Source organism: Cebus imitator, unplaced genomic scaffold (assembly GCF_001604975.1).
Source record: "Cebus imitator isolate Cc_AM_T3 unplaced genomic scaffold, Cebus_imitator-1.0 Scaffold72, whole genome shotgun sequence".
In the NCBI taxonomy this organism is placed as follows: Eukaryota; Metazoa; Chordata; class Mammalia; order Primates; family Cebidae; genus Cebus; species Cebus imitator.
The window spans coordinates 1,579,401-1,603,939 of NW_016107387.1; the positions used below are offsets into that span (position 1 = coordinate 1,579,401).

The 24,539-nt window shown below is 40.1% G+C and overlaps 1 protein-coding gene and 1 long non-coding RNA gene across 4 annotated transcripts in view; one reads left to right on the forward strand and one right to left on the reverse strand.

Annotated features, from left to right (window-relative positions):
- Window positions 1-24,539, reverse strand: part of MYOCD (myocardin) — a 103,397-nt gene that overhangs the window by 46,214 nt on the left and 32,644 nt on the right. For 2 of the 3 annotated variants that reach the window (XM_017531390.2, XM_017531391.2), the window contains 5 exons: window positions 16,848-16,913; window positions 12,151-12,194; window positions 7,270-7,325; window positions 5,189-5,264; window positions 1,028-1,189 (listed from right to left, as the gene is read on the reverse strand). In XM_017531390.2, the coding sequence (XP_017386879.1) occupies window positions 1,028-1,189; window positions 5,189-5,204 (178 nt within the window). In that variant the 5' untranslated portion in view covers window positions 5,205-5,264; window positions 7,270-7,325; window positions 12,151-12,194; window positions 16,848-16,913. The remainder of the gene's footprint in view (window positions 1-1,027; window positions 1,190-5,188; window positions 5,265-7,269; window positions 7,326-12,150; window positions 12,195-16,847; window positions 16,914-24,539) is intronic. The other variant, XM_017531389.2, reaches the window with a different exon arrangement.
- Window positions 16,082-24,539, forward strand: part of LOC119471752 — a 35,149-nt gene continuing 26,691 nt past the window's right edge. Inside the window, exons 1-2 of the long non-coding RNA XR_005200824.1 lie at window positions 16,082-16,679; window positions 17,060-17,109. This is a non-coding gene — a long non-coding RNA (uncharacterized LOC119471752). The remainder of the gene's footprint in view (window positions 16,680-17,059; window positions 17,110-24,539) is intronic.

The following is a 24,539-nucleotide window of genomic DNA, read 5'->3' on the forward strand; positions in this document are numbered from 1 at the left end:
GTTACCACAGTTTTCCTGGGTTCCACCCCAAAACCTCTATGAGTGAATTCAGTACTGGCAGGCTGTTTGGGTCCCCCTACTATCAATTTTCAAAAAGTTTACTAAATGATTTTATACAGTTTATGACAGAATCAATATTTGTGTCTCCTTTTTGAATACTTGTCCTTTGACTTCTCGGATCAAGCGAGAGCTTTCTGAGCTTTTACCTGCATTGTTTACCATGAACTTCACTCCCAGGAGCCTGTAAGCTGGGCAGGGTGTATGTTATCATCTCCATCTCGAGGTGAGGTGACTTGGGCACCTGGGCTTGGGTTCTAAGTTTTCTAGCCTGTGGCCAGGGCTCTTCCAGCTATTACAGTCCACCTCTCTTTAAACAAGGAAGACTTTGGTTGGGCGAGGTGGCTCATACTTGTAATCTCAGCACTTTGGGAGATAGAGGCAGGTGGATCACCTGAGGTCGGGAGTTCGAGACCAGCCTGATCAACATAGAGAAACTCTGTCTCTACTAAAAACACAAAATTAGCTGAGTTTGGTGGTGCATGCCTGTAATCCAAGCTACTTGGAGGCTGAGGCAGGAGAATCACTTGAACCAGGGAGGTGGAGGTTGTGGTGAGCCAAGATTGTGGCATTGCACTCCAGCCTGGGCAACAAGAGCGAAACTCCATCTCAAAATAAATAAATAAATACATACATACATAAGGAAGGCTGAAGAGGACCGTGACTATGACTCCTAAGTGATGGACATCTTGTGGGGAAGATGTTTTAAGGATTACACCCGGTCAAGTTCTCAACTTGCCTGACTAGAGCAAAATTAGCCTGTGTTGACTTGGTCTTGCAGGGTACATGAATAGGGATTGCAAGAAACGCCCAGAATCTCTGGCTATGGAGAATCAACTGAACTAACAACCCATAGTATGGCTCTTGTCTGGTGAGAGGCTCTCATCCCCAAAGGTCCTAGTATGTCAGAGCTCCAGGCTGCCCTCAGATCTCAAGAGCACCAAGGAGACATGCCATTTGTTCTAACTACCTTTTATGGCCTCTTTCACAGCAGAATCCACAGGAAGAATGTTTTTTTCCACCAGTTCCAGTGGCCCTGGTCGTAGAGCAATTTTTTCATTGAGATCATCAGCAAGCCGGGCTCTTTTCAGCTTCATCTGAGCAGTTGGAATGGACCTCTCTGCAGTGGAAGCTAAAGGGTTGAAAGGAAAAGGATCAGTTCTAGAATTTGCTGTCTTTCTCCCTCTCTCTTTTTTGTTTTTTTGGCTTGTGGTTACAAAAGATTGTGTCACATTGTGCTCTACCATCCTAATAATTTTTCAATGCAATCATCATCACTTTACAGGGGTTAGCACCAAAGCCTAGACACTTCCAAATAAAGGCAAATAGAGAGGCATGTTGAAAAACTAGAGAAGATTGCTTTGTGAGGATTTGTGGAAAAATTTGCAATTTGGAGATTTTTGTAAGCAAGCAGTGTGCAGGGCCTTTGTTTTTTGCCTGACCCTAAGCTATGGCCCTCGGACACACATTTGGTCTTCATAGTGACTGGTACGGGCTGGGCCCGCAGTAAATGTTATCTGTTGTTGTAATTAGTAGTTCCAGTATGACTTTTAAAGGGTTTTGGACTAGTCGATGCTGTGACCGACTGAGTCAAATGTCCAGGTCAGTTGTGAAAGGAAAAAAAATTCCATTGAAATAGTTATTTAATTAAACAGAGGGATTTTTAAAAGTTGAATTCATCTCCAGGCAGTTTCTCATCATTTGGAGGGTGTGAAAGGTCACAGACAGAGCCTTAAGTCCACTTCGATACAGCTGATATCAAACTTCCTTTTTAGGTTGGGCCCTGGCTTATTTCTGTGGAAGTACTCAGAGGAGAATCCAGCCAACTTACTGCTCTCATGGAGAACTTAAGTGAAGATTCTATAAGCGTTTGCAGCTTTACTTTCAACTTCATAAACCTAGAAAATGATATATTTACAAACAAGTCTCTCAGCTCCATTATTTTATTATTATCAACCTGCTAACCCAGACCCTGTGTCTGGCACTGATCTAGAACTCTCCATACAGAAGAGGTCTAGGGATGTCTCATCGGTTGCCACAGGTTTAGCTGTGGAAGCTGCCTCTTCTAAGCATTTCACATTAAATGGAGGGAATGTCAATACTCCAAACCAAACAATGAGCATTCCAAAGCCCATGTCATCGCCAAAACACCCCTTACAGTTCCTTGTGAGAGCAGCTTGCTAGCTCTCTGCCTCAGCGATCTTTCTGACCCATCCTGTGTGCCAACTCAGGACTGATCTTCAGAAAGCCCTCCTTTCTTCTTATGCCTCCACGCAAGATCCTTCTCACCATCCAAGTCTCTCAGTCCAGTTTTTCAAGACTGCCACAAAGGTAATCTACCACCTATCATGACCGGTGGCTCTCCCGCCCAAATCTACTGTTCCAGAGAGCCTGGTCCTTATCCTTCTGTCTTCCATGTCTTGCTGAATTCACCTTTGCACCTTGGTTTATTTCCTTTCCCCACCTTAAACTTCTTCCCCACTCCCCACTACCAACATCTTACTTTTGGGTCCCAGCATAAAGCTTTCCTAACTCTTTCTGTTCTTACATATCCCTTTTGCTTTGACCGCCTCTAGCAGTTAGAAGCATGAACGCTTCATCTTGTTGCTTCTGAAATTGGACAATAAACTCCTGGGCAGCAGGAGTCATTTTGTATCTAGCAGACCTTTTATGCTCTAAGAAGCTAATTCCCAATTTCTTATTGACAAAAGGGGATCCCATGAGAGGCACCAGGGACATGCAATTAATGGGGGTTGGTGCAGTTCACACCCTGATATTTTAATTCAAGATCATAATGATGGAGGAAATAACATTTTGTATGTTTTTGATTATAGCATTACTGTGCCCTCATTGTCATAAATGTGAAAAATGCTAAAAAGGTGTGCAAAAAAAAATGAAGGCTTCAGGAAAATCCCCACTTAGTGTCACCTATTTTTTAAGACTTGTGTGTCTTTCTTAGTTATTTACATTGATTGGTAGGTTTGTTTTTCTTCCCAGAATCTGACGATGAATATAGTTTAAGTATATAATTTTTCTATCCAGAATTTGGCAGCAAATATAGTTTTGTTTTTTGCTCTTTTCACGAAACATTGTCTTGTAAATCTTTTCTCATGAAATCACTCTTTGAAAGCCTTGTTTGTAATAGCTCTATGGTATTGAAATGGCTCTGTTGTCTGGGGCATATGCCCTGGTTCTTTGTCATGGTTGAGAAAGAATTCAGGACACGGATACACACGAGGAGTGGGTTTAGGAGCGGAAAGGTTAGTAGAAAAAGAAGAGAGAGAAAATGCTTCCTCATGCTGAGAAAGCGGGTAGTCCAAGAAGGGTCTCCGGTTTGTGGCAGAACAATGGATTTTGTACCGAGGTTTGAGGAGGCAGGGATTGATTTACATAGGGCCCAGGGGATTGGTCGACCAGGTGTTCTATTTACATAGCCCGAGAAAAGACTGGTCCTCCCACCCTAGTTTTTATTATGCAAATGAGTCATCCACCTGGAGGCGGCCATGATCTCTGCCTTGTGAAGTCTCTTCCTTCAGACTGTGACACCCTTCCATCTTTTTCTACCTGGCTCAGCCCTCACATTCCAGCCCATATCCTCACTCCCCATTCGTTCTGATTCAGATGGCTCTTTTCTCTGATCTCTTCCATGCACCCACCACACCATGCATTCCCTCTTTTTTCATGCTGGATTGCGTTGGATACAATGAGTTCTAAATTTCTCTTCAAAGAATAAGTATGTCAGTATGTTCAATTTTTTTTTTTTTTTTAGTATGTTCAATTTTTTGACCTCCATTTTAAAGTTTAAATTCCTTGTAGTTTCAGTAAACAACCTCTTCCATCAGTTCTAATCAGTAGTTCACATCTATTCCCTCGATTCCCTGCTCTGTCCTGACTCATCCTGGTCACCTGTTCCAGTCGCCTGCTCAGTCTTGACTCATCCCAGTCACCTGCTTTGACCTGAGTCACCCCCGTCACCTGTTCTGACCTGAGTCACCTTCAGTTACCTGTTCCATAACCGTTTTTCCTGCTAAACCACTCACCCGCCGCTCTGACTCATACCCCTGCTCTCTTTAAAATAACCAGTAGGAATTAGCTTTGACTGTGCAATCTAACCCTAGCCAATAGGGGAACAACACAGCAGTAGGGGCTGCATCAGGGATAAGAACCTCTTCCCCTCCCCTGTTCAGGTGTGCACTCACCATTGCTCCATCCATGAGATGCACGCTTCTATAGAAGTAAATTGCCTTGCTGAGAGAATTTATATTCGAGTGCTATTTCTTTTGCGGCATCAACATTTTACATATAACAATTGTAAATGTGATTCTCATGTCCTCTGTTATACTGTGAGACCCTCTGAGGGCACAAACCTGTGTCTTATTTATAGTTGAATCCACTGGCCTGGCAGAAGAGGCAACTCCTAGCAGACACCCAACACAGTGTGTGTTCAAGGAATAAATATCCCATAGTTAACTGTCAAATTAGGGGTTGGACCTCTTTTAGGGTGCACACCAGTGGTCTGGGGGATTCTGTCCCAGGGAAGGCAACTCATGAGGCAGGAGCAGGAGCCTCTTCTCCTGAATCCAGATGTCAGAATATGGGAACCAATTAGGTGTCTGCTTTGTCTCACACACCCCAGCACAGAGGTGGCATTGTAAGGCAGAACTAGACCTGTTTTGATCAGCACTAATTTTCTCAGATTGTCATTCCCTGCATGCCTGAAGGTAAAGGCAACAGCAAAGCATAATCAGTTACCTGGAGGATACAGAGGCAACAAGGGAACTGTGATTCCCTTCCAAAGTGAGTGATAGTCCAGATTAATAATAATTGTCTGCACATGTTGGATGTGTTCCATGCACTCTTAGAAGTTATGTGATTTGCCCAGGCCTTACAGGTAGGAGACGGCACAGCTGAGATTAGAGTCCGAGTCTCTCACCTGCTTAACTGTTTTATGGCTTCCCAACTTGGTTATCTACATGGCCTAGAAGGCTTAGATGATTACTTGAAACTACCACTTTGTAATGGCAAGGGAGATTTTTAAGAGGGCTTAGCAACTGTACAGAGACAGGTAGCTCAGGGAAAACACCCCAGGGTTCTACAGCATCTCTTGGTTTATGATTTCTTGCAGCCTTACCTTGGAGTATGTGCATATTAACCAAGTCAGCACTGTTGCACCTGTTTCTGGCTTTCCGCTTCAGGGAATTTTTAGCCTGTAGAACCCAAACAAAGAGAATCACCCAGTTTTACCTTTTGAAAAACACTCGATTTATCTCAAAGGAGAAAATAACCTTTTAAAATGATAAATGAAACATGAAAATATTCTTGGTGTCCCACAGTTTGATGAAGGAATATTTACAAAGACCCCTCGAGTCATTTGTAGATGGGAAAATAAGATAAGAAGGTAAAGAGCCTGGGTCCAAGGCAGGGCTACAAACCTAAAGCTCTTTCAGGGACAGGCAGGTTGGGACATGTTAATAAAATGCTCCTATAACCCTTAGGATACTAGGGTGCTTGTATTATAATCGATCCTATTCCATTGCTTTTTTTTTGTTTTTTCTTTTTTTTGAGACAGAGTCTCTGTCATCCAGGCTGTGGCAAAATCATAGCTCACTGCAGCCTTTTCCTCCTGGGCACAAGTGATCCTCTTGCCTTAGTCCCACGAGTAGCTGGGACTACAGGCGTGCACCACCAAACTCATCTAATTAAAAAAAATTTTTTTATTTTTAGTAGACAGGGTTTCACCATGTTTCCTAGGCTAGTCTTCAATTCCTGGAGTCAAGCGATCTGCCCTCCTCAGCCTCCCAGAGTGCTGGGATTACGGGCATGAGCCACAGCACCCAGCCTCCATTTCCTCTGAAAATAGTCACAAAATTAACCAAGATTAGAGCTAAAACATTGCCTAAATCCATCTAATACAACATGACAATGTATGCCTCTTTCCCGTTACTTGCCTGACTTCTCTTTTAGGACACATAAAAACGTAAAGCCTGCAGATGCAGACTCACCACACGTTGGAAGGGCATGGTTATTTACCCAGTCGCGGGCTCTGGGAGGGCCAACACTGGACCCCAGGTTTCTGATGTCTAGTTCTGGGTTTTTATCTCACTATAGTGGATCTCCCAGCAGCCCCCTGAGAGGGGTCTGGGAATCACTTCAATTCTGATAAAAGAGTCTGCTGTTCTTTGTTCTTCTCGGTAGTAGGAATCACAGCCACTTGTGAGCTACATTGAGGAGTTACAGATCCCTCCTCTTCCTCTCTATCCACAGACAAGTTGCAAGACTAGTACTCTCAGGCAAGGAAACACCGGTGGGGGGGATGCTCTCTTTGCCTTTCTTTCTCACTCAAAGTGTTGATACTTGCTAAACAGTATTTATTAATATATTATTGACAAATTCAGGTTGCAGAGATTTGTTATGAAAGTACAGAATATATACCAAATGTCCACCTCAAATGGAAAATAAGCATAATTCCTCTTGCCTTTAAGTAGCTACAAATAAGTTCTGTAACCATAAACCATGCCTTACCATTGAATTGGATATTTAAAAACCTGATTGTTGTTAAGAAATGGCAGTAATGAAAGGTAAGGCAGCTTGAAAGCCAACTTCACTTCCCTCTCTAAAGTGTTTTTGATTATAGTGAATCTTTTTTTTTTTTGAGCCGGAGTCTCGCTCTGTCACCCAGGCTGGAGTGTAGTGGCACAATCTCGGCTCACTGAAACCTCCACATCCCAGGTTCAAGCGATTCTCCTGACTCAGCCTCCTGAGCAGCTGGGATTACAGGTGCATGCTACCACACCCAGCTAATTTTTGTATTTTTAGTAGAGATAGTGATGTTTCACCATGTTGGTCAGGCTGGTCGCAAACTCCTGACCTTGTGATTCACCTGCCTCGGCCTCCCCATGTGCTGGGATTACAGGCGTGAGCCACCATGTCTGGCCAATTCTAGGGCATCCATGCTGTGATTTCTTCCAACATTAGAAAGATTGGGGACATTTAAAAAAAAAAGCTAAAAGATAGCAGTTTCAAAACTAATATAGTTGATCCCATTTCTATAGCTATCAGTTAATAGGAGCAAGATTCCATATGATATGAGGGCAGGGGACTGGCAAATCGATTGAGTTTGTTGTAGAAACTGTACGCGCATCAGCAAGGGTTAGCATTCAGAGATTCATAACCTAGAGTCTAAGTTTGGATCAAGAAATTTGCGAAAATTACCTTGTCACTATCCAAATTTTTTCTTTGCTCATGGAATTCCGTTGGACGTTTCGATGCTGAAATAGAAACACAAAAACATGAGTGGAGGCTGGGTTAAGGGCCTCGGTCAGCATCGCAGGCTTTGCCGGTGTGCTTGCTGAGCTATGCACAGTATGGATGTGCGTGCCTTTATTAGGCTACAAGCAATGACAGAAGACAGGCCTGGAGAATACCAGCAGCCCTGAAGCCATAGGAGATAGGAAGTGGAATCGAAGCCTCAAACAGGGGGAGTAGCAGAGGCAGGATGTGCAACAAGAAGAGAAGTGATGGAGGCAGGGCATTCCAGGGTCTGGAGGAAGTAGAGGGGGTGGTGGAAAACTGAAAACAGAAATAACCCTCTGGTTGGAGGGAGAGGTGTAATCTTGGGTAACTAACACCCTCTTTGACTTTGCTCTGCCCTTGAGTGCAAAAGGCCCCAGGGATGACTGTGGTCTGTGTCTGTGGGGTGGGGCGGTGCACTGGGGGAAGGGACTGTACTCTGGATAAAGTGTGTGACTGGTAGGTCAGGAACATGCAACCAAGGGTGTTGAGTGAGAAGCAGAGAATCAAACTTTGAGGGCTGGAAGGAGCCTTGGAGACAGGGAAGTTAACTCCAACCCTGAACAGAATGGGGAAACTGAGGTCCACAGAAACAGATTGACTTGCCCAGGATCAGTTAGGGCTAGGAGCATAGGTCCTGTGACAACTCTAACCTCTTTCAAGGTGTGACATGTAAAATATTAACCACCAGTAGCCAGAGGCGCTGGTTAGTCGTACATAACACATGGCGGCCATGAACAACCTGGACTGAATGCCAGCCTCACTCTCTTCCCACTGCCTCCTCCTCATCACCACTTCATCACACCTCTTATGGGGGTTTAATAAACTCCTTTGATTGAGCAAAGAAGCAGACCATCATTTTGCAAAATTTCTACATTTAGTCTTGATTTTCTTAATCTAGAACAATCTCAATCAGGAGCCACAAATAATCACTTTTCAGGATAAGTGATGAAGTTGATAAGTAGTTACAGAACTGCATTGATTTCTCCCCCCCACCCCGAATTAAATGTCTGGACAACTTGATGAATCACGTGATACAGAATTTTACTATGACTGTAACAGTTGTCTACCGTAAGCTGCAGGTAACGAAGTATTCTTCCAAATCTTGGCCAGCACAAAAATTAGGTTTCGGACCAGATCAGAGTGTGTGTGTATGTGTGTGTGTGTGTGTATGTGTGTGTGTGTGTATGTGTGTGTGTATGTGTGTGTATGTATGTGTGTGTGTATGTGTGTGTATGTGTGTGTGTATGTGTGTGTATGTATGTTTGTGTGTGTGTGTGCACGCCTCACTCAGCCCTTAAGATCATGCTGAATGTGAACACAGTTTTCAGCAGGGCTTGCTGGAGATCAAGCAGACATAGACGTAGACCATAATGGTAGCTGGCCATAGTATCTTCTTTAAGAATGCTGCCTGGGGAGTTAATAAGTCACACTCTCTATAAATCTCCCTGTTCACCCTGACATTAACAATGTTGCCGAAGGAACATGTAGAATTGTCCCATCTGGCTTCCTTGTGCCAAATATAGTTGACAGGCATCCTTCTCACTTGGATCAAAGATTAAGAGGCTTTCCTTCTTATAGTGAAAAAAAATGAACACGCTGCTTGAATACCACTGATCTAGAAACTGTTTTTCACTTGTCTTTGATTTCTGCTCTTCACTCTTAAAATGAGCCTCTCTGCAAAATCTCCCTTTTTAGATGACCCTTTTCTCCCATTTCTCCCGACTCAGTGATTCTGAGAAATAGATCAGCTCTCCTGTGTTGCTCATGTATTTTCTTTGAGTTGCGTCTGGTCATCATCCTTAAAAAGGCTTGCCTTTTCCTGCATTTGATCGCAGTTGAAATTTATGTCCAGGGAGTTCTCCAAAGAAACTCCCTTTCCCCCTAAGCAATCAGATTATGATACAAAGTCTGCTTGAAGTCCAGTGGGCCACTGTGGATCTATACAACCAGTATCAATTGGTCTTTACCTCTGTCCTATCTCCTGGTAATCATTTAGTTAGGTATTGTATATTGGTGCAGTTCAATTACTTACATAACCCAGAAAAGGAATCGATCTTTGTGTGGCCTCATTAAGTGGTTGAAAAGAATAACATGCCCTTTCCTCAAGAAACTCCCTGAAGGGAATAGTATGAATAGATCTTGAGATGTCGCTCACATTCCAAACACAATTGGTTTTAACTGGGCTTGGGGTTTAGGAGGACTTTATCGGGTTCTCGTGTCTCTGAGGCTGTTCAATTCTTATTAGCAAAGCTTATTAATTGTTCTAAGAAACACTGTATTTCCTGTATCTCAGCTTCGTAGAACTACAATTCGTCACTTCTTGGTGTTAATAACTCCCCTGTGAGATGATTCACACAGTCCAGTTCTCCGATGCCAGAAGCACAAAGGTCTTCTGGAACCTTCTGCCACAGGGTGGAAGAAACTATCTCCATTTAGCAAGGACTTGGGAAGACAGCCAAAGAGGTCCACATGCTGCATTTTACCACATGCTCTTCTCCTCGGAGGTTAAGAGGTGTTATATGAGGCACTGGCTTGAGGTTACACCATGGAAAGCTATCCTTGCCATGGCCTTGGGGTTGAGGTTTGCCTTCTCAGTGACTGCAGAGATTGTGGGTTTTAACCATCTCCCACGAAGGCCAACAAAAGTGATGGTGCCCCCCACTTCTCAGTTGGCTTTTGGGAAAATGCATAAAAAACCACTTCTGCTGCCAGCCTGGGGAGTATCAAATGGCAAAATTCTGTATTTAAAGGACTTTGACATTTAAGATGGAAAAGGAATTTGGATTCTAAATCTTAAAAAAAAATCCATGTGACGTTGAATTAAAATACTGTTGTAAATTCAATCAGCCACACATCTAACTCTTTCCCCCTGGAGGGAGATTAATGGTCCCTCACAAGGGAATTTGTGTTCTTGCCTCAGAGTTTCGTTGTGGGCTATGCCTATTTCTGTCCCCACGGCTGTGGCTAATTTGGGTCAGCTGAGCATATAAACATTTGCTTACTTAGAACTTAGAAAAAGGATCCCAAGATAAGAACAGCCCTCCTGCAGTCCTCTGCTCTCCACTGTAACCTTGTGCTTCTAGCAGGATCCCAGAAAAAGGTGAAAACGGGTTGTGGGGCCACGGAGAACTCAGTGAAGGGCGTCACGCCTCAGCACAGTGTAGGGTCCCTGGAGTTGGGTGACTCCGGCAGCAGAAGCAGGGCTGTACCTGGTGTTGGGCTGTGGCCGGTGCAGGGCCTGACTTCTCTTAATGGGACCATTCAGCAGCAGGCTTGGAGGGATCCCAGGTTCATTGCTACTAAGAGGACCAAGAGGGAGAATTAAAAAGCCAGAGACTTGGGGCGCAGCTAGTGCAGCATTCTCAAAGTGCAGCCTCCAGACCAGCATCCTCAGCATCAACTGGGAACGTGTTAGAAATCCCAATCTTGGGACTCATCCCAGCCCCAGAGAATCAGAAACTCTGCCAGCAGGACCCAGGAATCTGTGTTTTAACAAGCCTTCCAGGTGATTCTGATGCAAAAGCCTCAGAACCACTGTGATGGGATTTGTAAGTCCAGTGGATCCTGATCTAGGGGCTCTGGGAACCAAGGACTTCAAAAAGGGAGCAATGAATGACCAGGGCTGATTTTCAGCATTTCAAAAAACTGAAGAGAAAGAGTATGTCTGCCCAGAGAAAGGCTGCTTAGACTAACAAAGCTGTCACTTTTCATTGCTGCTGCCTGGAATCATAGCAACTTGGTTTAGTTATGGTTGTTCTTATCAAAAAGCACTAGCTGGGAAATTTATAGACCATTAATTAGAAAATTACTTAAAAATGTAAAATTAATTATTTCAAAGATACATGGATTAATAATTAAGGTTTGTGGGATTCTTTGGGGAGTAGGGAAGACAACACTATTTCAAACATAAGACGTATGACCGTGATGGGTAGAATTGAAGAAATCCTGGGTGACTAAACATTTGGGAACCATCCATTTGAGTTCTATTCTTGCTCTGCCATCTACTTTCAGCATCACCTTGAGCAAGCCTGAGAGTTTTCCTTTGCTGTCAGTTTCCCACTTATAAAAAGGGGCCTATTCATGTTATCTTCTCTCTGTCTTGCTTTTAAAGACAAATTGGGTCATGAGAACATTTTTTATTTTTTTAAGCAAACAGGATACATGCTACATATAATATTAATGCTTTGGAGACTATATTTTCTTTTTTGCTTGGCAATAAATTGCTACTTCAGTACCCCAATGATAGTCTTAAGGGTCTGTTACCCCAATGATAGTGTGCAGGGTCTGAAAACAGTGCATTTTCCCAACGTAACTTTGTAATGTTCAAGACCTCGCAAGCACATGCAACATCTGTGAACACTTTGGAATTTCTTGGAAGGAGGGCGCAAAGACAAATTCAAAGTGTGCCTGTAATTACTGGTTTTCTAGTTTCTAAGGAGGAGGGAAATGGAACATTGAAGGAGAGATGGGGGAAAGAAGGAAGGTAAGTTTTTTGACCCAAATGGGATTGATGTGAAAATCCAGGGCACCTTTTTCTCTCTCTGAATTCAAGATGTTAGAAAGAAGGGAAGAGGCAGACAGATTAATTCCCTTGTGCTGTGTACTGCTGGAACAGCCGACAGTGTGTGGTAGGGTGCTGTAGGGAAAAGCCAAGTCAAATGAATGCACTGAGAAAAGGAAGAGAGGCTTTGTCCAGTCAACTTCTCAAAACTATCGTGAAGCTGCATGTGGAATGAGTGCAGAAATTGCCCCGATCATTCTTCTTGCTATTCAGAAGTACCACAGAATTCAGGGATTTACCAAGGTTTTGCAGTAAGTATGTGGCTGCTGTGGCTTGGATTAGTCTGCAAAAAAAATAAAGGCAGCACTATTCATAGACAGCTCATCGTATCTTTAAATTCATTTACATTGATCAGATCATGAAACCAGGCTGCCCAGACATTCCATGCTGGCCAGCGGCGGCTTTCTCTGAGACTCTGTGGACACGCAGCAGCCTCTCTGGGCCCTGTGTCCTCTCAAATCCACTTTAGCTCTCTAATCTCATCGTCTGTATTCCAGGAGAATAAATTAAACAGTCTTTCATCTCTACCCTGGTTCAGCACCAAATAGATTCACTTTAGTAGCAGAGGGAGAGGGAGAGAAAAAGTGATCTTTCCTTCAATCTTCCTGGATGCCCATTCTCATGCAGTGGTGTGAAGTTGTCTAGAATTGTTCAGTGGGATGATTAAATGGGGGTGATCGGGGGCCCCCCCTGGTCTGGAAGCACTTTGAAACGGAAGTTGAGTCCGACTTCTCTGTGTTTGTTCCCTGGAGCCTGTCTCACAGCAGAGGGTTAATAAATATTTACTGAAATGCTCAATGACCATTTTATTGAGTCTGATTTACATGGCTGGTCATCTTTCTACAGTAAGTCTTCTGAAGTGGTTAGAATAAAATGATGTTATTTAAAATTTTACCCAGGAGAGTGACACCCAGGGAGAAGAATTGCAGGAGAGAAAATTTGCATAAGAAATGGTGAACAGGTCCAATAGGTCTAGGCAAGGGGGTGGACTCTGTCCTCATGCCATGAAAATGTAGAGAACCTTGATGTCCTCTTGCAACCTTGAGCCCAAAAGGAAGGGACAGTCAAACCATTCCCTATGAATCTTGGTTGATGATGAATCTAGGCAATTTGAAATCTCTATGTTGAGACTTAGAGGTGAAATTTTGGAGATAAATCTAAACAGTAAGTTCTTTAAGTAATATTTCTGAGTTGACTTTGAGGGATATTTCACTAACGTTTCATGACAATTTTGAAAATGTGAATTTCACAACTGCTATTGTAAATATACCTGATCTGAGAACCCTTGACCCACTGTTTAAAGTTGTGCTAGGGATTACGTGCTGGCTTCAGAACCTTGCTTGTCTTGACTAAAAGTCAAGAGATGGTGCCTTTAAATTCATTTGAAGCATGTAAAAAGAGACATCCTAAGCTCATCAGGCACACACATAAAAACAAAGTGAATGTTTAAAATAAGTCATTCACTGCGATTATAAAAAAGAATTTGTTGCTGGTTGCTAAAGACTGTCTATTACTCAGCAGCAACCTCAAAATCTGCAGGATACATGCCCAGGGAAAGCGAAGGAAGAAGATTTCAATCCATTTGGATCAGTTTTACTACAATTACACATGACTCATTAGAGTCAGTGGGGGAGGAGCCTTATAATTTAATTATCAATTTGGAATGCAGTTGAAGTGAGACCTGCCATACAGCTAAGTCAGTGAAATCTTTCTTTCAATACTCATCATGGCAAAGCATAGATTATGATGTCATTTCATTTAAATCAATGGTTTATCTTTGGCATTTTCACACATTATACACTTTTTAATTTTTCTAAATTTTTTTGGCCATAAAATGCCTTATGATGCGAAATAAGTAAGGGTTTTTAAAGGCCAAATGATTCATTTTGAACGTTTGAGAAAAGGAGCCCAGGCAGAGATCAGGAGACACAAGTCCCGGCCTCAGCCCTCCACAATAGGAGGGGGTTGCATGTTATCGAGTGGACAAGCCCTGAAAATTTAACCTAATGTAAAACTCCATGCTAATTGGTGGCAGGTGCTTCTGTTGGCCCGTTAAAAATAGTATTGCTATTTGATAAGGACAATGTACAGTCCAGTTAGCCATCAGCTTTGAGTTTTGACAATTTATGGCATGTTTAAAAAGATTGTGACTATTTCTAATTTTATGAACAAAGCGAGATTTTATGAATAATTTTATCTGGCATGCATTTGCATTCTCATAAATCAAAACTGTAGAAAATGGGACCACATTTGGATCTAGGCTTCAGGACATCTGAAAAAATCTCTTAGGTCTCTTCAACCTCAGTTTCATGAACAGGGATTGGGATATGTCAGGGTTTTGCAAACTCTATTCTGAGGAGAACCAGCACTGTAGAGAGAATTATCAGGAGGCTTCTGGAAGGGACAAGGAGAGGCCCAGTAAATGGGGCAGAGACATTTGACACTGCCTCAGTCAGTGCATGTGTGTTTGTGTGTGTGTCTGTGTATGTATGTGTGTAAAATCCAGGGCACCTTTTTCTATCTCTGTATATATGTACTATATACATGTGTGTATGTGTGTATATATGCAATTGTTAAATCTTATGCACTATATATATGCACATGCACTATATATATACACATACATATACATAGTGTATAAGATTTAGCAATTAAAAAATTAGAAAAATCACAGCATTAGGTAGGCTCTGAGGACTACTACCTTTCCTTGCCTCCATTCTTCCTCCTTTTCTTTTACTTTCTGTTTCAAAAAAATTTAAATAATGGAGTGAAAAAATAAGAAAGTCTTCTTGTGAAAGGTAATGAGTTGCACACTAAATTATGCTTCGGTGTGCTTTTTATCAACTTTCCCCCCAAATATCTTGACTTTTTCTGAGGGACCATCTTGCTTATTATTGTCTTCCCTAAAGTGCCTGGCACAGTCCCCTGTATATAGTCTGGGTTATAATAATATTTGTTGAATTATACTGAATTGAAAAGATCCTGAGCCCCTTGCTTCTTCTTTCCTTCTCCTAATCGTTTGCATTTAGACATGTTCCCTTAGGTGGCACAGGAAACATACTGCTCTGCTGAAATGCACACAGATTGCACGTTTAATCTCTGATTGGGCTGAAGAGGCTGACCATCGGTAGGGGAAGAGATGCCTCCTATCTCTAGCTTCCTGAGAGAGCTAAGGGAAAAGGTCTGTATAGGCAGGGCCTGCAGTGTGCACCTGCCTGACTTGGACACTTTTTGCCAGCAGAATCTACACTCTTGGAAACCCTGGTTGCGAGGAGGTAGCTGCAGACTGGGGAAAACCTTTATCATAGTGTGTACTTTTTAAAATGCTTCATTATTTCATGATTTGTAGGTTTTTTCCTAGAAATTATCTCAATGATGCAATGAACTAAAGATGCAAAATGTCTGTTAAGCATTATTTTGTTAATATGCATATTACTTGATTCTAGAATTCCTCATCGGATTCTACTACACAAATGAACATTTGATTTATATAACTTACACGATAGGTGTTAAAATGTGGGATAGGGTTAATTACCACCTTCAGGTGTTTTTACTAATTTTCAGATTTAACACTGTATCCCTCAAAAAATGTTTATTCTTAGCCAAATGCCAGCTGCAAGACCCAGGCCCAGAGTATTTAAGCACATGAGTCAAACTACAAAGCAGACGTGTACAACTTGGGCTTACGGAAAGGTCGTGGGCCCATCTGCTCCATTTGCCTTTCCAGAATTAAAGAGAAAAAAACATCAGGGAAGGGATAGATTATCAGCTTTGAGTGAAATTGTCTGGACCTGACCTGACATTTGCAGGCTTTTGGTTTCTCCCTGTCTTTAGCACCTCCAAGGATAGGCTAAGATGAAACAGGCCACACATAGGCTTGCTCCTTGTTCCTTTGCTTCCTCAGCGTAGTTGTAAACGTTGCGTTGAAATTGCGGGATGAGCTGTTTCCTTTGTACTTCACGAACCTCTAAAAGAGTTGTCCCACTTTAAGGTCACCTACTGTTTACTACTTGCAGAGTGCAGCCATGAACAAAGGACTACTTTTGAATTACAAAACAAAAGGCCCGAAAACTTCTTAGTTCTGTTCTGGCTCTGAAACAAAGATTAAACTTTAAACGTTTAGCCATGGGTCATAGGGTTTCAGTATAGCTAATTACACAACAATTTTTCAACGGCAAACTTCCTCTTCTTGTACGCTGAACTCTGAAGTAGCAGTCACAGTAGCATTTTACAGACAGCTGAATTTCTACACAAGTCATTATAGATCTTGATTTTTAAATTTTGCTGGAGAGGAAGTTTGAATGTATTATCTAGAGCAGCTTCACTCATGACTTATTCATCCAGGGTACACTTTCCTCTATTCCCACAGATAACCAAGAGTTAGCTTTCATTGCTGGATTGGTAGAAAATTTAAAATAGAATCCTCTAAAAGATATAATAATAATCCTTCTTCTTTTATCCAGATTGTGGCCAGTAATTCAACGTTATATTATTCATGCTAAAATGGTATTGCCACTCCACCTTCTAGAGAGGAAATACTTGACAATATTCAATTACTTGTGGACTCAAATACCCCAAACAAAACTGAAACTGAGGAGGTGAGAAAAAGATGATGTGACTGATGCTTCCAGAAAGAATATTAATTATATCCAATTTTAAAAGTAGATGAGTCGGGGGTGCCCATAATGAATTCTGTTTACCCTAAGAACAAATCCACTACATTGGAGTTTTAGGCATAACCAGTGTCATTAAAAAGAGCCCCTTGCAGGTGTGTAGGTAGCAGTCAGGGCAAAGCATCCCAGGTCTGGGATTTCTGCTTTGAAAGACAACGGGAGACCAATGCACTGGCTTAGACTAAGCAGCCTCTGAGGCACTTTCCAGCTCCCAAATGGTGTGGCCCCATATATATCAGTAATTAAGAGATGCAGATACTCACGTGGTATTATGCCTTGGTTAGCCAGTTGTTCCTGGGTCCGTCTTTGTTGAAGTCTTAACTGCAAAACTTAGAAAAGGAGGTGTTAGTTTGTGAGTTGGGCTAAATATCATTACCATCATTTATATTTTCATTATATATCCATAGCTCATCTCATTTAATTTCTACAACAGTTCTGAAAATTATTGTGAAGTACATTTTTATTTCTGTTGTAGACACAGTGGAAGAAGAAAGAGAAAAGCTGAGAAGGTTGCAAGGTTTTGCAGTAAGTCTGTCTCAAACTAGAATTAGAATACTTGTCTCCTCTTTGAAGTGAATCTTATTTTTGCAATGCCACTCTCTCTCTCTCCTCACTCTGTCATTTGCAAGATGAATATCATCTAATTCCACTTGGGTGGCAACCTGTGATATCAAAAGGGGAGACAGAGTCCCACCTAGGTTCGTGTCTCATCTCTAGCTCTTTAATAGCTGTGTATCCCTGAGCAAGTTGCTTAACCTCTCTGAGCCCCTGTTTCCTCATTTGTAAATAAAAACAATGCCTACCTGGTGGTGTTGCTATAAAGCTTGATAAAAAAATTTATTTACACTGCTTAGCAGAATGTCTGGCACATGTAATGACATTTTGATAAGTGGTAGTATTATGAGAATCTGGAATTCTTCTGGGAATTCAAAGAAGGACTACCGGAGTTGTGGTTTTCTTAGAAAAATTAAAACATTGTAAAATAGTCAGATTATGTATTATAAATAAATATATGTATGTTCCAAATATTATATATCTATAGCACAAATAGATTATATGTATCATATACATGTAATAGTAAAAATTAAATAACACTGAATTATTAACTTCTGAGTGCAGTATGTACAATGCTCTCCCTTCCATTGCCCCCTCCTCCAAACACATTCTATCTCGAAATTCAGACTCATCCTCATGGATATTCCATTTTCTCTATATACATTGACAAGAGAGCTTAAAGTCTGAATCCACTTGGATTAATCATCTGCTAAAATAAAAACCATGTTTTCCAGAGGACTGTAACAGAACTCAGCGTCTATATAACATAAGGCTCACAATGTCCAGAATACAATCTAAAATACTCTAACGCAAAAAAACTAGGAAAATACGACCAATTCTAGATGGAAAAGACAATGAACAGATGCAAACCTTGAGATGAATCAGATGTTGAAATTATGAGACAAATATTTTAAAATAGTTATTTCCAACTAGGTTCAATAAAGTAAAAGTAACCGACAAAAAAAAAATAGAAAATCTTAGTAGCAAGATATAACCCATAAGAAGAAATCAAAGTAGAAATATTAAAACTTAACAGATTATCTAGAATAAAAAATTATTGAATGGACTGAATAGAAGATTTCAAAGGAATGAGTCAGTAAACTTGAAGATATATCAAACTGAAGAAGAGAGAGAAAAAAAGATGAAAAATGAGCAGGTCTCAGGGACTAGTGTGACAATATCTAAAAGTCTAATATTAGGTAATTAGAGTCCCAGAAGTAGAGCAGAGGAAGAAATAATGGCCAAAATCTTCCTGAAATTGGTGAAAAAAAAAAAAAAAAAANAAAAAAAAAAAAAAAAGAATTTACAGATTCAAAAAGCTCAATAAATCCTACACTAAATATGTTCACAGAAAAACACACTTAGATACATAATAATCCAATGGCTGAGAGCCAAAGATAAAGAGAAAAATCTTAAAAACAGGTTGGGGAGAAACAACACATTGTATAAAGAAAAATGTTGATTTAAATAGCCATAGATGTCTCTTCAGAAACAATGAAAGCTAAAAAAGAGAAACAAATAAACACCCCACCCCCCAAATCTGACAACCCGGAATAGAAAATGTCCTCCAGGAATGAAGGTAAAATAAAGATATTTTCAGGTAAAGAAAAAATATAATTTCTTGCAATAAATGCTTAAGTAGATTCTTCAGGCTCAAGGGAAATGATACCAGAAGAGAACACAGATACTCAGGAATGAATAAAGAATGTCAGCAATGGTAACTCTATTAATAAATATTAAAGATATTTATTTTTCTTCTTAAACATATAGAACTACATATACAAATTTAGAAAGAAAAATTGTAACATTGTCTTTCGATGTTCTTAAGGCACATAGAGGTAATGCAGATTACAGTGACAATATAAAGAACTTCTTAGGACTGCCAAGTTTCTATACTTCACATGCAGTAGTATAATACTAACCATAGGTAGACTGTCACAGTTAACAATTATATTGTAACTAATAAGAAAAACACAAAGAATATAACTAAAAAAAAGTCATAAATTGAAACAAAATGCTAAAAATATCCAATTAATCCAAAGAAGGCAAGAAAGGGGGAATATAGGAACAAAAAGTATAGGGACAGACAAAAAACAAGTAGTATAATGGTAGATCCAAATCCAACCACATCAATAATTACATCATATTTGAATAGTTGAAATGCTCAAATAAAAGTTTTTCAGAAAGAATTTATGAAAGCGATATTCAATTATATGTTATCTTCAGGAGACATGCTTTATATATAAAGTGTCAGATTCGTTGAAAGTAAGTAAATGGAAAGAAGATATACCATACAGACAGGAAGCACAAGAAAGCTGGAATAACTATCTTAATGTCACATAAAATAGACATCAAATCACAGAGTATTGTCAGAGATAAAGAATGGAAATTTCATAATTATAAGAGGGAGAATTCATCAGGAAGACACAGCAATTATAAATGGGTACACATTTAAGAACAGAACCTCAAAATACATGAAGCAAAAATGGACAGAATTAAAGGAATAAATAGACAATTTCAAAATCACAGTAGGAGATTTTAAGACTCCTTTCTCAACATCTGATAGAACTAGATTTAAAAAATATTAATGACATAATCTTGATATCATTAATATTTGTTTGGCTCTATATTCAACAACTGCAGAATAAATATTCTTTTCAGGTGTACATGGTACATTCACCAATATATACTAGTCACAGAATAAGTTTAAATAAATTTGAAATAATTGATCTCATATGGAGTATGTTTTCTGATGACATTGGAATTAGTTATAACTCAAAAGGAATATGCTATTAATGAATAAATGTTTGGCAACATATTTCTAGATAATTCATAGGTCAAAAAGAAATCACCAAAGCAATTAAAATATTTAAAACTGTGTAATAAAAAATACGACGTATAACTATTTCATATCACAATTTCCCATAACCTATATTACAACTTCTGAGACACAGCTAAAGCAGTGATTAGAGGGAAACCTAGAGTTATATTAGAAACCTAGAGTTATATTAGAAAAAGAGAAAAGTTTAAAATCAATGATCTAAGATTCTACCATAAGAAGATAGAAAAGAAGTATGCTTACAGTAAGTAGAAACAAGAAATAATAAAGATTAAAGTAGAAAGCTTTATAACAGAAAACAGACAAAGAGTAGAAAAAGAACAATGCAAAAAGCTGGTTATTTTCAAAGATCAACACAACTGGCAAACTCTTAATTAGACTAATTAAATTAAATTAAATTAATTAATTTATTTATTTTGAGACAGAGTCTCACTCTGTCAACCAGGCCAGAGTACAGTGGCACTATCTCTGCTCACTACAACTTCCATCTCCTGAGTTCAAGCGATTCTCCTGTCTTTGCCTCCTGAGTAGCTGGGATTACAAGTGTGTGCCACTATGCCAGGCTAATGTTTGTATTTTTAGTAGATATAGGGTTTCGCCATGTTGATAAGGTTGATCTCAAACTGCTGACCTCAAATGGTCCACCTGCCTTAGCCTCCCAAAGTGACTGATTAAAAGAATAGAAAACAAAGTTTACCAATAACAGGACTAAAAAATGTGTTAAAACTCTATATTCTAGACATCAAAGATAATGAGAGAATACATTAACAAATTTGTGTTAATAAATTTAACAACTTAAAGTGGACACATTTATTGAAAACTCAAGCTTACCAAAATTGTTATTCAGAAAATGTGAATAAAAATGTTTATTAAATCATGCATTGATTATCATAAACATCACCACCACAACCGTCCCCCCACACACATACAAAAATATTCAGGCCCAGGTGATTTTACTGGTGAATTTTTATCCAAGTGTGATAGGAACAAGCTGTTTTCCATTAAATAACACATTTTATACATTATACCAACTATAAATAAGAATTCTCACTTATATTGTCTTTCAATATCATAGATCTTAATCAAGTGAAGACAAAAGTTTATAGATCTCCCATTGCTAGAGTTAGCCAATTAGAAGACTCTTTCAGTTCTCTAGGTATTAAGCCATTTGACTCAGATTGAGCTGGACAAAGGCAGTGGAAATGGAAACAAAAGAGGAAACTGTTAAAAATATTTTGAATAAAAAGAATTAGAAGAGTTTGATGACATGAAGGAGGATAGAAATATGGGTGCAGTGGCTTACCCCTGTAATCCCAGCACTTTGGGAGGCCAAGGCAGGGAGATCACGGGTCAGGAGTTCGAAACCAGCCTGACCAACATAGTGAAACCCTGTCTCTACTAAAAACACAAAAATTAGCCAAGTGTGGTGGCACGTACCTGTAATCCTAGCTACTTGGGAGGCTGAGGCAGGAGAATGGCTTGAATCCGGGAGGCGGAGGTTGCAGTGAGCCAAGATGGCGCCACTGCACTCCAGTCTGGGTGACAGAGCAAGACTCCGTCTCAACAAAAAAGAGAAACGTATGTTACTATCTTTCAAGGGGTTGTTGGTCTGGGATCTTTGGATATGCTACAAGAAATACAACTAATTGATATGCACAACTATGTGTGCATATATGTATTTTTTTCTTGGGTATGGGTCCATAGCACACATTAGATTCCAAATAAATAAATAAATAAATAAAGTCAAGGCTTCCAGATTTAAGCTCCTTTAATTTAAAAGCTTAAAGATTTAGGGTTCTGAAAACATGTATTAGAGTTATGTTATAATGAAGTTGACAAAGAAATCTGAAAAAATGATGAGCTTAATTTTAGACAATCTGAATTTTTGAGGTCCTGGTGAATAAAAAAGAAGGTGCCCAATAAACAGCTGAGATATGGGGCTGGAGAGAGGCTGAGAGATAAGGGCTAGAACACTTGATTTGGGGTATTATCTTTAAGTAGGTAGCCACAAAACGTTTTAGCAGAATTTCTAAAGGAAAAAAGATATCTTATCAGAGAAGGCTGGGCGAAGTGGCTCATGCCGGTAATCCCAGCACTTTGGGAGGCCAAGACAGATGGATCACCTGAGGTCAGAGTCTGAGACCACCTGGCCAACATGGCAAAACCCTGTTTCTACTAAAAATACAAAAGTTAGCTGGGCGTGGTGGTGCATGCCTGTAATCCCAGCTACTCGGGATGCTGAGGCAGGAGAATTGTTTGAACCTGGGAGGTGGAGGTTGCAATGAGCCGAGATCGCAGCACTGCACTCCAGCCTGGGCAACAGAGTGAGAACCCTGTCTCAAAAAAAAAAATTTATATATATATATATATATATATATATCAGAGGAGAGGTAAGACAAGAAGAAAACAGAGAGAAAAATTACATTGCAAATAGTGAAAGAATAACACGAAAGAGGGGCTGGTAGAAGACAAAATTTCTTTGCTTCGATATAGAGAAATCACTGGACTACTTGGTATACTCATTTCCATACTTCTTTTTTTTTGTTTAATTGTTTGCAGATTTTTCAGTTATAAAGATTCAAGGCATTAATTTATTACATTCATTCAATCATTTGTTACATACTAGATTGCCTACTATGTGAAAGCATCGCTTGCTGTTGACATACAGTGGTGAATAGGACAGTTACTATTCTCATGACCGTAACATGCTAGTTGAGGAGATACATTCAATTATCCCTGAATACAAAATAAATTCCTCTCTCTCCCCCACCAAGAACTAGGTCTTCAAGGGTTCTGTTCAACCCCTGACTCTGTATGCAAAAATGTTGCTTGCATATACGTAAATGCATATTTCTATGGACTGGCTTATGACTTTAGGAAGATTTTAGAAAGTCTGTGAGACTTAGACAAAGGTTAAGAATCATCAGTTCAGATCTAGACTAAACCATCTCATATCTTTCTTTGCTTATTTTTGTTGGTGGGTTCCTCTCCTTGCAATACACGTTACACAGCATTACCAGATCAAATTCCCTAAGCTTCATTTTCATAAGATTACTTGGTATAGCATCCCACAGTGGCTTCTTATTCTAGCCTTCAAGATCTTTTCCTATATACGCACTATTTCCCACACAAACTCTCTTTTCCAATTCAGCCTGTCCCTCCCGAACCTAACCTATGTGTTCACATTCTTTGCCTTTGATTATGACATCCCTGCCTGTGGAATTTGGTATATGCTTTGAGGCTAGGCTATAATGCTAACTTATTCCAAATAGTTGGTAAACTATATGTAACTACCGTTTATTAAAAAATCTCCTTTGCTTACCGACTTATAATGTCAACTTCGTCATTCACTTAAGTTCTAGTACAAGCCACAGTGTGTTTCTGGGTGCTAAATTCTAATTAGTAATTTATACTTCCTATTCTATTTTTATTTCACAGTAAAAATACTAAATGTTTTCTGTTTCAAGATGGCAAACAGAGCAAACACCTGATTCCTATAAATAACAGAAATGATCGTTTTAAAAATGTATACCCATACTGGAAAAGAAGAATGAGATTCCTCAGTGAATTGAAACCATAAGTAATTTATGAAACACACAAAGCGTATGGGATTGGATTGAGAAACTAGGTTCCAAGATGTGCAAATGAGGAAATGAAAGCTATGCCAAGAGCTCTCTATGCCAAGGAGCAGAGGAGACCCAAGGCTCAATCCAACAAGGTTGTTAGCGGGGGTACTGAGACGGGAGGTCTACCTCTATGACATCCTGTACCTTTGTACATTGTCTGCAATCTGTAGGACCCATTGCTGTGTCTCCAAAGAGGCTGGATTGGAGACCCAAGAAGGTCATGATTGCTTCATCATCTGAAACTAGCTCCTGGCTCATCCTGTCTCTCCCTTACCATCCCTGAATTCACGAAAACACCAGTATCGGTGACGTGTCTTTTCTCTGCAAGCTTGCTCACCTGTGCACTGTCTAGCAGATATCCACAAGGGCCCGATGTTAGGGTACAATCAAGGATCACCTAATCTGGGAGGGATATTAGTAACATAAAAGAAGACTCCAAACTTAACCAAAGGAGAGAACATTCCCTTAAGGTAACAGTGCGAACAAAGGGAATAGGCATTTCTCAGAAACAACCAACAGAATTCATCAACAGAAAAATAAGAAATTAACCATGTTACAGCCATCGGGATGGCTACTGTCCGTAAAACAGGAAACAGGTGGTGGCATGGATGTGGAGAGATTAAAACCCTCATGCACTGTTGAGGGGAATGTGAAATGGTGCAGCTCCCCAAAATATTAAACACAGAATTACTGTATGTTCCATCAATGCCACCTGTGGGTATACACACAAAAGAATTGAAGGCAGTGACACGAAGAGAAACTTGTACATTTACCCTCATAGCAGGACTATTCATAATAGCCAAAAGGGGGAAGTGATACAAGTGTCCATTGATGGACTAGTGGATAAACACAATGCGGTATATTTATAAAATGGCCGGGCGAGGTGGCTCATGCCTGCAATCCCAGCATTTTTGGAGGCCGAGGTGGGTGGATCG